Source organism: Bactrocera tryoni, chromosome 2 (genome assembly GCF_016617805.1).
Source record: "Bactrocera tryoni isolate S06 chromosome 2, CSIRO_BtryS06_freeze2, whole genome shotgun sequence".
Taxonomy (NCBI): domain Eukaryota; kingdom Metazoa; phylum Arthropoda; class Insecta; order Diptera; family Tephritidae; genus Bactrocera; species Bactrocera tryoni.
The window spans coordinates 47,071,810-47,086,223 of NC_052500.1; the positions used below are offsets into that span (position 1 = coordinate 47,071,810).

At 36.1% G+C, this 14,414-nt stretch overlaps 3 protein-coding genes and 1 long non-coding RNA gene across 5 annotated transcripts in view; 2 read left to right on the forward strand and 2 right to left on the reverse strand.

The window, feature by feature from the left end:
* LOC120767373 (kinesin-like protein KIF14) overlaps nt 1-8,848 on the reverse strand; it is a 35,352-nt gene extending 26,504 nt beyond the window's left edge. The window contains exon 1 of the mRNA XM_040093351.1: nt 7,321-8,848. Coding sequence (XP_039949285.1) covers nt 7,321-8,784 — 1,464 coding nt within the window. The 5' untranslated portion in view covers nt 8,785-8,848. The remainder of the gene's footprint in view (nt 1-7,320) is intronic.
* LOC120767375 lies at nt 2,645-3,253 on the forward strand. Its single transcript, XR_005704689.1, has 2 exons — nt 2,645-2,747; nt 2,812-3,253. It is a non-coding gene; the product is annotated as an uncharacterized LOC120767375 (long non-coding RNA).
* Nucleotides 8,849-9,964: 1,116 nt separating the features above from the next.
* Nucleotides 9,965-11,551, forward strand: LOC120768192 (protein catecholamines up). Its single transcript, XM_040094762.1, has 2 exons — nt 9,965-10,425; nt 10,482-11,551. The coding sequence occupies exons 1-2, from the start codon at nt 10,056-10,058 to the stop codon at nt 11,417-11,419; spliced, it is 1,308 nt and encodes a 435-aa protein (XP_039950696.1). The 5' UTR covers nt 9,965-10,055; the 3' UTR covers nt 11,420-11,551.
* Nucleotides 11,552-14,005, reverse strand: LOC120768193 (tetratricopeptide repeat protein 19 homolog, mitochondrial). Of its 2 annotated transcripts, none has more exons than XM_040094764.1 (4): nt 13,402-14,005; nt 13,157-13,320; nt 12,954-13,101; nt 11,552-11,962 (listed from the first exon to the last, which is right to left on the reverse strand). In XM_040094764.1, the coding sequence occupies exons 1-4, from the start codon at nt 13,966-13,968 to the stop codon at nt 11,714-11,716; spliced, it is 1,128 nt and encodes a 375-aa protein (XP_039950698.1). In that variant the 5' UTR covers nt 13,969-14,005; the 3' UTR covers nt 11,552-11,713. The 2 variants fall into 2 exon arrangements, with proteins under 2 accessions (XP_039950698.1, XP_039950697.1); XM_040094763.1 differs by having other exon boundaries at nt 12,954-13,110.
* Nucleotides 14,006-14,414: the final 409 nt, after the last annotated feature.

Below are 14,414 nucleotides of genomic sequence, written 5' to 3' on the forward strand. Positions count from 1 at the left end.
CAAAAGAGGTTTCAGACAAGGCGATTCCCTATCGTGCAACTTTTCAACCTGCTTCTGGAGAAAATAGTTTGAGCTGCAGAACTAAATAGAGAAGGTACCATCTTCTATAAGAGTGTACAGCTGCTGGCGTATGCCGATGATATTAATATCATCGGCCTCAACACCCTCTGTTCTGCTTTCTCCAGACTGGACATAGAAGCATAGAAAATGGGTCTGGCAGTGAACGAGGGCAAGACGAAATATCTCCTGTCATCAAACAACAGTCGTCGTATTCGGGACTTGGCTCTGACGTCACTGTTGACAGTCATAACTTTGAAGTTGTAGATAATTTCGTCTATCTTGGAACCAGCATAAACATCACCAACAATGTCAGCCTGGAAATCCAACGCAGGATTGCTCTTGCCCTCAGGGGCTACTTCGGACTGAGTAGGCAATTGAAAAGTAAAGTCCTCTCTCGACGAACAAAAACCAAACTCTATAAGTCGCTCATAATTCCCGTCCTGCTATATGGTGCAGAGGCTTGGACGTTTCAGCGAATTAAAAGACAGCGGCTACGCTGGCTTGGTCATGTTGTCCGGATGGATGAAAACACTCCAGCTCTGAAAGTATTCGACGCAGTACCCGCCGGGGGAAGCAGAGGAAGAGGAAGTCCTCCACTCCGTTGGAAGGACCAAGTGGAGAAGGACCTGGCTACGCTTGGAATATCCAATTGGCGCCACGTAGCGAAAAGGAGAAACGACTGGCGCGCTGTTGTTAACTCGGCTATAATCGCGTAAGCGGTGTCTACGCCAATTAAGAAGAAGAAGAATCCACATATCTTTGACAGCGGATCCTACTGTTAGTTAATAGTTCAAGTAGGTCATTCACGACGAGGCTCCATAATATCGGATTTGCGTACCGGTACTACCACATTTCTTTTCTCTTGTGCTCTTTGAGGCGTATTGCAAAGAAACCTTCGGTATTTCATTACTTACAGCTGGGTCGATACGTGAATGGCAATGAAGCGTTTTGTAAGATATTTACTTTTGCAACTCATGAACGTTTCCCGACTGTTACGCATCTCGCATTTTATTTGGAGAAGCCCAAAGAGTGTATTTCGACCCAGAGAATACAGTACAGCCAGCGGAAACACCGCCAACAACAAAATTGACATTGACGAGTTTTTTCTCAACACCGCTATATTCGGAAATGCCTTGATATACATGAATTCACCTTCGAAGAAATGGTTACGCAGAAAACAAGACCAACAAGTAGATGGACCCCAGAAAGCTGAACCAGGTTATGATACAGACGCAAGCTTGGCTCGACACACACAACCTCTAGCTCGCTACGGAGAAGACAGAGCTACTACTGCTAACAAACAAGCACATACCTCTCGAGATAAGCATGCACACAACTACGGATATTCTTAAGACACAGAAAGCAGGCATAAGACTAGATCGCAGACTTACCTTCCGGGTACAAATCCAGCACGCCGCAGGAAAGGCAGCGAAGATCACCTCTCAACTGAGCCGACTAATGGCCAACACAGGAGGCCCCAGCCAAGAAAAGAGAAATATATAATAATAAATTATAAGCGGTAATGCCCCAATTGACCTTCTAGCATATAAAAGGGAAAAGCTGTGGGAGCTAAAGAAATCATCCGATAATAACAAGAGCGCAATACAACAAATAAGGAAAGATACAACAACTACATGGCAACAAAGATGGGAGAATGAAAGTCGCGGCAGATGGACGGCCAGGCTAATAAAAGATCTAGACTTATGGACAAGCGGTAAATTTGGAGAAGTCGATTTTTACACAACCTAGCTATTATCCGGTCACAGATACTACAAAAAGTACCTCCACGGAATGGGAAAAGTCGAAGAGTCGTCATGCCTATATAACGACGCGACAGAAGACGACGCTGAACGCACATTCTTTGAATGTGTGCGTTGGCAACGAGAACGCACCGCCGTAGAAAACCTGGACGCAGGTGTAAGTCTCTCAATGAGAAAAATGGAACGCCACCCTGAAGTAATGCAAATGCGGTCCCAGGGTGGGCGACGGTTTCTTAGAGGGAGTGTTTTTAGTGACATGCAAGTGGCACATACCGCTGCTGTAACGATAGCACCGATGAGGCGGAAGGCATTTTCCACCCTCTCACCCGCAAAAAAAATTTTATTATTAGAAATAATTTTGGTCTATAATATGTCAGTTTAACTCAAGAGTTGTTGTTGTAGCGGCAGGATTCTACCGAGTTGACAGTACTTGGGCGTTCCGGTTACGTAGACCCGACTGTCGTGAACACGGTTTAATTCAAAAGTAATATGAATGTTTAAAATTTGTGTTAAAAACCTCTTAAATGTGGTAAATGGATAATATGTTGACCAAAAATAATACATAACTAAATAGAAAATTAAATTCAAGTTTTCAATATGATTTATGAAAAACATTTCAGCTTTTGTATGGGAAAAAAACTTTGTGGTTAAAATTTATATACATATGAATTTAATCATGTGCACACATACACAAATATTTTGTGGTTACGATAAAAATAAATGATTGGAAAAAACAATGCGACCGCAAGTTTAGCTGAGTGCACTCATAAAGAGCAAATAATTAATATAAGTACAAAATAAGCACGAGTTAAGTTTCACTATAATTCACAATACCGTCGTGTCTACACATACATACTATAGTTTTAGACATGTTTCAAAAAATACTAGGCAATAAAGCGAGCCAATCCGAAGAGAATGCAAAGAATGGTAAGTAATTTAAAATTTGTATTTTATTTAAGCAATCGTAAGTATTTGTGAAATATTTTTATAGATAAATCACGGAGGGGCAAGCCAAAAGCGAAATCATGCAAATGTGTCCCGCAAAACTGCAAATGTAAGATACGAAATGCAGTCAAGCTGTTGGCCAAACAACGTTATAATTTTAGATCGAACGAAATTTTTGTTTGAGTGTTGAATTATAAATAAAAAATATTAATTTCCTAACTTTAATTTTGATTGTTGACGCTATTGTGGCTTTTAGAGGACTTAAATGTAATCTTTTGACCAAACTAGTTATTTGAATTTAACCGGGAAAACGATGAAATAAATTTGACTCGTGGAGTAACTAAAAAAATACCGTTATTAAAACTGTTAAAAATGATTAATGTGCTTTATACAATATTGTTCTCAAAAGAAAAATGAAAATCTAATTACATGAAATACATCAGAATTTTAAGAATAGTAACTATGGAAGAGTACGACAATAGCCTTAACATTTACGAATTCTTAATGCTTATAACTGCCAAATAAAGAACGAGTTTGGTATTATTGTTAGTGTAATCGCAGAAAACATTATGCAAATCAGCCCTAGATGGGAAATTGCTGTCATACAATTCTAACAATTCCCAACGTAAGTTAGAGGATCCATATTTTATTCTTAAATTCAATTGAAATATAAATGAATTCAGTTTTATTTATCAAAATTTAAATTGTTTCTTCTACTCAGTTTATTTCGAGTACTTTCAGTTTTATTTATCAAAATTTAAATTTTTTCTTTTAATCAGCTTATTTAGAAATATCAAAATTCAAAATTAAGTCTGGTAACAAAAGTTTTCGAATTTACATGGATTCAGTGATAGCAGATTATGCGTATCCATATCAGTCATTCGTATTCGTTGCTTTGCTACGATGGATTGCGTCATAGGGCGGAATAACTTTGAAGAATGGCGCTGAGTTGACCGCTCTTATCCAGATAAAAATACATATATGTACACTCATGGTAGATAGAAAGAAGTAATTGCAGCTAGCACTGTCTAACTTCTCTTGTGTCACATAGCTTCACATAGGCCCAGCACTCTTATAAATTCCTGAATCCTGTAGGGTGCTATTGAGTCGATGTGGTTCCCATTCGGATATAAAGACATATGGAGAAAATAAGAGGTGGGAGTGTAGCTGATACTATTTTTGTCAAATGGTGTTGTAACTGTTACTTTTTTATACAGCTATATTTTTACGATGAAGGCGAATGAGTAGAGCGTCAGTAGCAAATTAACACTTACCGATCCAAACGGGGTTAGATCGCCGAAAGAACAGCCCTTGGTCGGATGAAATCCGAGTCAATTCCGGTGCGTAGAATCCTTGTGCAACTTCGTTCTGGATACTGTAGCAGGTTAAACTCCTACTTATCCAGAATAGACCCTGACGTACCCGACGTATGTCCTGCATGCAACGAGTCTCCGCATGATACTGACCACCTCTTTGCATGCCCCACAAACCCCACCCATCTAACACCCTTCTCCCTTTGGTCCGACCCCGTTGAAACAGCACGTTTCTTGGGCCTACCGTTAGATGACATCGACCACAATACAAATGACATTTACCATCCCAACGGGGATTAGATTTCCGTTAAACACAACAACAGCGTCAGTAGCAACAACTTGCATTTTTATTTGGTTAATTTTGCATTTGAGTGAAAAGTTATCATTTTCTAATTAAATTGAGTTGGCCAATAAAATAGATGTAAGTAATATGAAACAAGTAGAAAGGACTAAATTCGGGTGCAGCCGAACTTTTTATACTTGCAACTAGCATAAATAAAAGTCAGGGAAATACCTTAAATATTTGCACTAAGCGAAACCACGCCTCCTTTTTCAAAATTGTTTCCCTACTTGCTACTGCGATTAATTGTACTAAATTACAGTTTTATATCTTAATTTAGTGCTTAGTGATGGCACTTTATAGGTTTTCGGTTAATGGCAATTTGTGGGCGTGCCAGAGGTCCGATTACGCTCATCTCCGAACTCGAGAGATTGCTCAATTTTTACTCAAGTTACAGCTTGCACGGACGGACGGACGGACAGTCATACAGTCACGGGATTTCAACTTTTCTCGTCATTCTTATGATTTATATTCATGTATATAACACTAAATCTATCTCGATTAGTTTTGAGTGATACCTACAACCGTTCGGTGAACAAAACTATAATACTATTCTGTAGCAACAGGTTGCAAGAGTATAACAAAAAAAACTGTGAAGTAAGTATTAGAGTATTTGTAATTTTATATTCCTTTCAACACTATAAACTGAAAAGAATAAATTGTTTAGAAATGGAATGTAAAAGCCACTACACCGATGTAGAGCGTCGGTTGGTAAAAAAAAAATCACTGCGTGATGAAGGAAAAATGTACAAATTCATTGCAAATAAGTTAGGGTGGTCGAAAAACTTTCTAACTTATGCTCTGAAGCAGAAAAATGAAAAAGAAACCCGTGGTTGTCAAATAAAAACTGGCCTGATTGCTGATCGCCATATACTACTTCTCGACAAATTGCAGCAAAAGTTATACTAAATGTTAGATCAGGGACAATTCGGCGTCGACTAGTGAATGGAACTGCCGGCTCGTAAAGCCAGTAAAATTCATCTTCTACAGAAAGGAAAAGCTCTTGCCGCTGGCGCAATTTCTCTTAGCAAGGTGCTGGTATTTTATCCTTGATAGACACAATGACCGTCTTCAAATACAGAGATATTTTGCAAAATGCAAAAAATTACCATATGCTGAAGAAAACATAACCTGAAACATAATCGAGGTTGGCATCTGAGTAGTTGAAGGTATCAAATGTGGCCTGCAGTGGCCTAGTCAATCCTCTGGGGATTGAGAACTTGTGAAGTGACCTTAAGATTAGATTGCAGCCCCCAGAACAAGGAGCAACTGTGGCAAAGAAACTTTGCGATGATACTCCATTAGAAACCTGCCAAAAATTAATTCAATCCATCCCGAATAGAGCTGGAAAACTTTCGAAAAAACACGGAGGATATACAGCTTATTAAAAATCTATGGACGGAATAAAGATTAACTTAAATTTTTTGTTTTTATTAAAAAAAAAATAACTTGCATCTATTATTTTGACCAATGCTATTTTTTGTTTTGAAAAAAAAAAATCAGTTTTAATATTCGGAATGAAAGATTTCCGACATATTTAGGTTTAATGAAGGAAAGCAAAGATGCAACTAAAACTAAGACAAAATGTTTTTAATTGCAAATATTTCAAAGTTATTAAGTAAAAACTGTTTACACCTATTATTTTGTCCTGTTTACACCTACATATATTTTGGTTTTGTATCGTGTTTATTGGACACAATAAATTATTTTTGTGTAAAGTATAATTATATAAAAGTACTAACTAGACTAAAAACGTAATAATTGAAATTGACAAGTACATATTTACTATACATTTGATACTTGAGAACGCCTGAAGTTGTGATATTATACACTTTACACATTATACACACGCAATAAAGCACTTAAGTGCTTCGTTTGTGTGTTATTGTGATAGATAAGATTCTTATCTCGTTATCTTCAGAAATATGAGTGTTATGCTACATAAAAACGAAATGATAACGTGGCTAACTTATAAATTTTTCTTTTGTAACATAGATGTGCAATATGCAGATAGATGCTTATAGTACGTTACTTCAAATCGGGAAAATAAGTATGTATTTGAGCTGTCCTTCCTTGACCATGTTTAAACTCTGCTCTTTTGACAAAAAAAATTTAAATAGAATTTACTAAAATATCACTTGTTTTCTAAGTTTATTTTATTATGCCCTTCTATTCATTTATACGCCAAACCACAGTGCAACCCACTCATTCAGTCGAGTTCTTTTCAAATATTATTATTATAACGAAATTACACAAATTTTTGCTGAAAATCATAAAAATTATTAAAGGAGACTGCCTTTTATATCGTTTTTCAATATACTCATGTATATGCCTTGAAAATATCTGGACCCAACATAAATACGTTAATTGAGAAACATTCGAAATGTTCTCCCAGGTATGTCATTTTCTGTTTTTCATTGTTTACATTATATTACAAAATTATACATATACATACTACAAAATTTCCCTATTTACTCTTTCCATATTCAATAAGTAAATACTTCGCAAGCAGTACTTCCACTTGTGCTTATTGGTAATTTTGCCTATTGTATCCATAATCAGGTCTAAGTAAACTGACTACTCCAAAACGATTTTACGAAAATTTTACGCTACTTATGCAATAAACACCGAGACCTTGTTAATTTATACTTCTGTTTTTACTTAAGGGAGGGGTTAGGGTTTCAATATAAAAAAAAATACTTTTTTGGCGAATTCATTTCTTAAATATGGATTGAGTAATTTTATTGGGACTTTATCCAATGACGAACAAATAACAAGGCGCTTAAGACATGTAAATGTTTTCTTTGGACAAAAGTTGTGTGGAATTAATAATAAAGGTTTCACTATATTGAAACAGGCTTTTTATTAAGTAGAATTTTGTAATTATTATAGGGGTACTTACCCTTAAAAGCCATGTAAGTACACTTTCACGATATGGTACAAATACCGATCCATTTACAGTGTTTTTCTTTGAATCTGCCAATGCGGCAATTACTTTGCCCAATGTCAATAGACTTTTATTTATACTAACACCTTCACGTATGCGATCACCATTTGAGCCCACCATCGAAATACGTTCACTGCCCGCTAAATCAACCAAGCTTATCCTACTTCGACGAGTTTGACGTGTAGCAGTCTCATCAGATTTATTTTTAGGCAAATCATCGCTAATCTCTGTCAAATTTAAAACAATATTAAATATCGAATGAGAACGTGAACTTTTGTCATTCATTCCTGTAGCCGCAGTTGCACGTTGTGAGTTACCTACAGCAAGCCAATTGCGCATTGCTTCGTACGAATCTACGGGATGAATACTTAAATCAACTACATATGGACCCCAAATAGGGTGTTCTCGCACTTTCAAAGCAGGTCGATTTGTGACGCTTGTTGATGTTGGTGTACTTGCAACATGTACGCTTCCCACACTGCAATTGCTTTCTGAATTTGCAACACAGAGCAAATCATGTATTTTCTCATTATATATTTCAAAATAACTTATTTCGATCTCTGCACGAATTGAATGTTTCATATTTTCCAAACGCTTAAAAAGTTCTCTACAAAAACGTGGTATTATACCGGCATCTGGATGTGGTATGCTGTTGCCAGATGCATCATCGTCTAAAGCCTCAATACCCATCATACTATATGATTTTCCAGAACCAGTCTGGCCGTATGCGAAAAGGCACGCATTATAACCTTGAAATGCTCGATCTATTAAAGGCATCGATGTACCTACAAATACGTCGTCTTGATTTGCGTAAAATTCATTATCGGGATCTGTAGAATCGAATATGTGATCATATGTAAAGGAATGCGTAAGCCCCGCAGTACAATCAGCCGTCATGCCGGCCGAAACAGTCAGCTCATTCCCGCAAACACGTACAACATTTGTCACTTTGGCCAGCGAACACTCTTGAGCATTCAAAGGGCGCACCCGTACTGCAACTGTGAGATTACTTATCTCTGTGTCATCTACTATTTGACTCGTTGAAGTGGCTTCAATATTTTTCCCTTTCGATTTTGTGGCGGAGGTGGTTGAATATGGAGTGCGTACTTTATTCAAAGGTGTCGACATTACATTCCGGAAGAGTGATGATGGTGTATAACACGCATTAATTGCGGTCGAACGTGGAGTAATACGAGGTGTATTCAAATGATTATCGTCACTTAATACTTTATTGAATATTCCTGATTTAGTTCCACATTTATCTTCCAAATGATTTTTGTGACCAGACTCTGCTTTATGTACAACCCGATGCCTTAGGCCACTTGGAGTCAGTTTAGATCTTCCATTCATAACTGGTGTTAATTCCCCAGTTGAAGCAGTATTTGTACGATACCGAGTAGACATACTTTTGCCACTCATAATTATAAAGTCTTTAAACAATAGTGAACAGGAATTCAATCACTGGATAAATATTTTAAACAATTGAACGTTTACATACAAAACGCGCGTTCTGTTGATTCGAATTATTTGAGAATATGACATTAATGCAAATGCACATTTATCGATATTAAAACAGGGTGATCATATGTCCTAACAATTATTAACTTATAACAAACTTTGCATACATGCATGGTAAAATTTGAATTAATAATAATTTAATTATAGCAAAGATATTGTGGATATATATGCATTAAAAACCTAAACGAATGAAATTAATATTGTATATTATTATATCTATAATATATATTTTTTTGTCAACTTATGAACATCGCAGCCATCTGTCAGTTATATTCTGGATAAAAAAGGTTCTTTACCGAAGGAAGGAGACTTGTACATCGCCTGAGGAGATGCAGCGTAGTTGATTCTGGCAATTTATTATCGTTTCGATTTTCAGCTATATTCTGAGACAACCTTACAAGTGATTTGTGAGGAAATATTTGTTGTGAGGTTATTCTAGCTCAAACCTCACAAGAAAAAAGCACAAAAAACTTACCACATGAGGTGAAAAGCACTTTGCTCTAAACCAGCTGTTTACAATAACAAACAAATCAAAAGAGAGAAATGGATAGCCTAGAAGAGTGAGTAATTTTGCAAATCTATTGAATTAATCTATTCTATATTAAGATTAGCTTACAGACATCAAAAATTTGTGATATAATTGGCAATATTACGATTCTTTCGGCGGTATTTGTCATGACATGTAAAGAAAAACAAAAAAAAAAACAAAATAAGAGTGAATTGCATATAAAATTGTGGAACTTCAAAGTGAAAACTATGAGTCTGAGGACGGTATGTGTGTATATATTTTTTAATCCTGAGGACCTCCTCTATCCATCCGTACTATCAAATCACGACGCCGAAAGAATCGTAATCGTGCCAGATAATTCTGCTTTTAAAATTACCTCATCGTACGGAAAATCTCACAACTCAAAAACACCTCACAATAGTGAGCCTGGTGATTTTTGTGAGGGCACGAGCATAGGGCTGATAGAGAAAAAAGTTACAGATTGTATATACTCTGAACGGTATTGTAAAGGAACATAGCTGAATTAATATATACAAAAATATGGCAATTCTGTTGAGAAGAATTGCCCACAGACCGGCACCTGCCTTAATGTTGTGATGTGACGTGGAGAGTATAGAGATTATTAGATTTATAATCCTGCTGCGTTATATTTAATTATAAAATAATGGCGACAATTGTACGGCAATGCAATTTGGGTCAGTGTCTAAGTAACATTGCATTGGGAATACTATTGTGTGGTATAATATTCTCACTACCATCACTTAGTTTTGGCCATAGTGATAATCCCAGCTTCAAGTATTCAAGAGAGGCGAATGAAAATTTCGATCCAAAAAAGGTTCCTGCTCCAGTGCACGATCATCATGATCATCACCACCACCACAATGACCATAATCATGATTATCACCACCACCATGACCATCATCATCCCCATTCGCATGATCACGCTCACGGTCACGATCATGAAGATGATCACCACCACCTTAGAGAAAATCATAAACATGAGCATCACCAGCAGAAAGCTAAAGCCCCACAAGGTAAGTATTTTTGTCACGTATATTTATTGCATTTAAAAACTTTTTTTATATATTAGATATGACAAGTATTTGGATACACTCTATTGGGTCCACATTGCTCATTAGCGCTGCTCCATTTGTGTTGCTTTATACAATTCGCTTAGACAATAGTGAAGCAATGAAGCCTCGTCTTAAAATTATATTGGCATTTGCATCTGGTGGTTTATTGGGGGACGCTTTTCTACATCTTATCCCACATTCCACTCATCCACATAGTCATGAAGAGCATCACTCTCATGAAGAAGCTCATAGTCACAGTCATGGTCATGACCATGAACATGGGCATGATATGAGAGTTGGTCTATGGGTGTTGGGTGGAATTATTGCGTTCCTTGCAGTTGAGAAGTTAGTAAGGCTCTTAAAAGGTGATGAGCATGGACACAGTCATGGTCATTCACAAGCAAAAGAAACAAACGCGAAGCCATCAAAAAAATCTGATCAAAAAACTGATGCTAAAAAGACGGATAATCGCAAAGCTGTTAAAAATGACAGTGAAACTAACGAGGTAAAAATAACTGGATATTTAAATTTAGCTGCCGATTTTGCTCATAATTTTACTGACGGTTTGGCTATTGGCGCATCATACTTGGCCGGAAATAGTATCGGAATTGTAACAACAATTACGATATTATTGCACGAAGTACCTCATGAAATTGGAGATTTCGCCATCCTAATTAAGTCCGGTTGTACAAAACGGCAGGCAATGATGCTGCAATTGGTTACTGCGCTCGGCGCTATTGCTGGAACTGCACTAGCTTTATTGGGGGCTAGTGGTGAAGATGGTTCTACGGCATGGGTCCTACCATTCACAGCAGGCGGATTTATATATATCGCAACTGTGAGTGTGCTTCCCGAATTGTTGGAGGAATCCACAAAATTAGGTCAGTCAATTAAGGAGATTGTGGCTATGCTAATCGGCGTTGGTTTAATGATTTTCATTGCCAAATTAGAGTAAACATTATACATTGAAAAAAGAAATGTTATGCATTGAAATTTATTTAGTAGCATTTTTTTGTAAGCAAAATGCAAAGTAATAAACCCTTTTTAATTAATTATTTTTATCATAAATAAAATCTTTGTACCGAAATTATCACTATAAATGTTTATTAAAATAAATAGTATAGTCAAGGTTAGTACAAATTATATTAATGTTAGGCAATTCACATAGCTTATTTGCCACAGGACAGCTTTATTTACAATGGTATTCCACTACATTTACGTAAGACAGTGGTAGTGTCGTCGTAGTTCTTCATTGTGCAAAAGATTTTATTTCGTTAAGGCAGTATTCGGCCTGTTCGACCGCGTCCAAGTTTTTACTATTCTTGCCAATCCTCCAAGCTAGCGAGCAAGCTTCTTTGGCTTTTGCTATTAAACCTTCCCGCAGATAAATTAACCCCAAATTGGCTTGCAAAACGCCTTCTTGTGCAGTATCTTTTAATTCTTTCACCAATTCTAAAGCATCCATTAAATACTTTTTGGCCAGTTCATATTCCTCAAGCTAAAATTTAAAGAATTATTTTAATTAGGTATATTTAAAAAGTTTGTAATTTGACAAAAGCTAAAGTGTATATATTTTTTGAATTTTGAATGATTTACCGGTAAAGTTGATTTAGTTTAAAATGAACTCGTATATTTTTAGTATCACTATTCCAACATTTAAATCGAGGTAGATATATAGATATAGACAGATACGAGCATATAAATAATCAAAATGACGAGACGAGTTGAAATCCGAGTGACTGTCTGTCCATCTGCGCAAGCGATAACTTGAGTTAAATTTGAGATACCATGCTGAAGCATATACAGGAGAAGTTTGGTATTGCAGATGGGCCATAGGACTATTGCCAAGACCACAAAGCGCTATTAATAACAACCTACAAAGTGGAATATCTAAGCTTCTTAATAAGATACAAAAATGTAATTTTGTACAACGAATCACATTAGGAGGGGCAGGTTTGAGCATCTCATCTTAAAAGTGCGATAACTCAATAAATAAATGCTCATCTAGGTGAATACTTAATACTTTCCAAAAATAAGGAATCTAAAACGCCCGTTGACCATATACCTCATATATAAGTTAGTCAGTCGTGGTACTAGAAATAGATAAAATGGTGTCAATACATCTGATTTAAACCGGATATGTTAGTTACTAAACAAAAATACACCGTGAACGAACGTCCTAATGCCAATACGGCATATGTATGTATCACATACTATATATATCAGTGAGTTAATTTGATTGATTTTAATATAAATATTTCGGTTCCGATGCAAAAGGTAGTAATAATTTATTTGTAATCTTTACGAGCTTTTATCGGATAATTAATGTTGAATTCTTTCGCAATTTTTTTTTTAAATAAAGTGTTACCAATACCTGAAGTTGTTTTCCCGGCTTTGATCTGTACATATTGCGAGAGTATAAAATGTTCGGTAACACCCGAACATAGTTCTTTCCTTCTTGTTAAATAATAAATTCTTGCACTACTTACATTAACACACGCCACACTAAGGTTATTCAGGATGGTTATTGATTCCTCGTTTATTCGTCCGTAAACTTCAACTAATGAGTCATAAGCCTCTTGAAACGACTTTTTTGCATCAGCATATTTGCCAAGTTTCATTTGCAATTGACCGAACCTAATGAGCCTAAAAGTTTTAATTAACAAGTTTTATTGCTAATAAAAATGTTTACCAATTTTTTGTTAGTCCTAGCAGTTCCTGGACATCCTTGTCATTCGGAGTTTGCTTCATATGATCCTCAATACGTTTCAAAGTCCATGTGAACCCTTGCATAGCTTTGTCCAATTCTCCTTGCAATTGAGCCATATGAGCCAGTTTGGCGCTAATGTGCATTACCTAAAAAGTGTATTCTAATTTGATTTCTTAATAGAAATATATAAAAATAAATTCAAACACCACCGATTAAGTAGAAAATACCTGGGAGCTATTTTCGCCATAACCTTCACTGAACAATCTTTTCATTACTTCAGCAAACAGTTTCTCTGCCTTTTTGAATTGTTCCCGCTCCATAGCAAGATTCGCCATGACATCATAAATATAGGTAACACCTTCTTTACTTTGCAAATCTTGAGCCATACGTAATGCTAGGTGCAACATTTGTTCTGCTTTATCAAATTCTTGCCGTTGTATACATAATACTGAACGTTTAATAGTGGTTATTAATTTATCCTCTGGCGTTTCTTCGTCTTTTGTTTTACCGAAGAGTCCGAAGGAGAATGCACCACTGGCAACAATACCCATTTTTGGAGGCACCATATAACCTGACCATTTATGCTGTTTCCGATTTTCTTCGCTTTGCTCAGCCGCATTTAATAAATGTTGCGTTTCGTTTTTCCATTTTTTTTGGTTTTGGTTTTTTATGTTTGTATTATTATCTATTTCAATACAATTTATTGTTTTTAATTTTAAAACTTGCCGCAGATTCAGCACTTTTAAATTTCGAGCTAAATATTGCGAAATACTAAATACAATTACCGAATTCATTTTAAATAATTTTTTTGCTGTATGATCAGCTGTTCGGAAAAGTTATCAAAGGAATAGAAACAGCTGATAGTGTTGGAGCAACAATAATATTTGGTATGCGTATACCGAATATACGTACATATAATACACTCAACAAAATGAATTTACAATCTTAAAAAAAAAACAATATATCCAATATTAGACCAGATAAAAGAAAGAAACCCGATTAATTAACAAGGTTTAACCGCGCACAGTGGTCTGACCCTACATCTGTTTCCACATCAGTCGGTTGAGAAATATTCTAACTTGACAGTTGAAGACCAAGCTAAAGTTTTGTTCCGCCATAACAGATTTTGATTGCCTTTTCAATCCGTGTTACGTATATCCAACTGTGATAAAAAGGTATATGTATTGGGTGTCACAACACGTAGCGAACTAGGATTTTTAGCACGTTAATGACTGTCAAC

Coding starts and splice junctions, on each gene's coding strand:
- LOC120768192 (XM_040094762.1), top strand. CDS start 10,056: ATGGCGACAATTGTACGGCAATGCAATTTGGGTCAGTGTCTAAGTAAC. Junction 10,426..10,481: donor GAAAGCTAAAGCCCCACAAG/GTAAGTATTTTT, acceptor TTTATATATTAG/ATATGACAAGTATTTGGATA.
- LOC120768193 (XM_040094763.1), bottom strand. CDS start 13,968: ATGAATTCGGTAATTGTATTTAGTATTTCGCAATATTTAGCTCGAAAT. Junction 13,111..13,156: donor CTAGGACTAACAAAAAATTG/GTAAACATTTTT, acceptor TAAAACTTTTAG/GCTCATTAGGTTCGGTCAAT. Junction 11,963..12,953: donor TTAGTGTGGCGTGTGTTAAT/GTAAGTAGTGCA, acceptor TTTAAATTTTAG/CTTGAGGAATATGAACTGGC.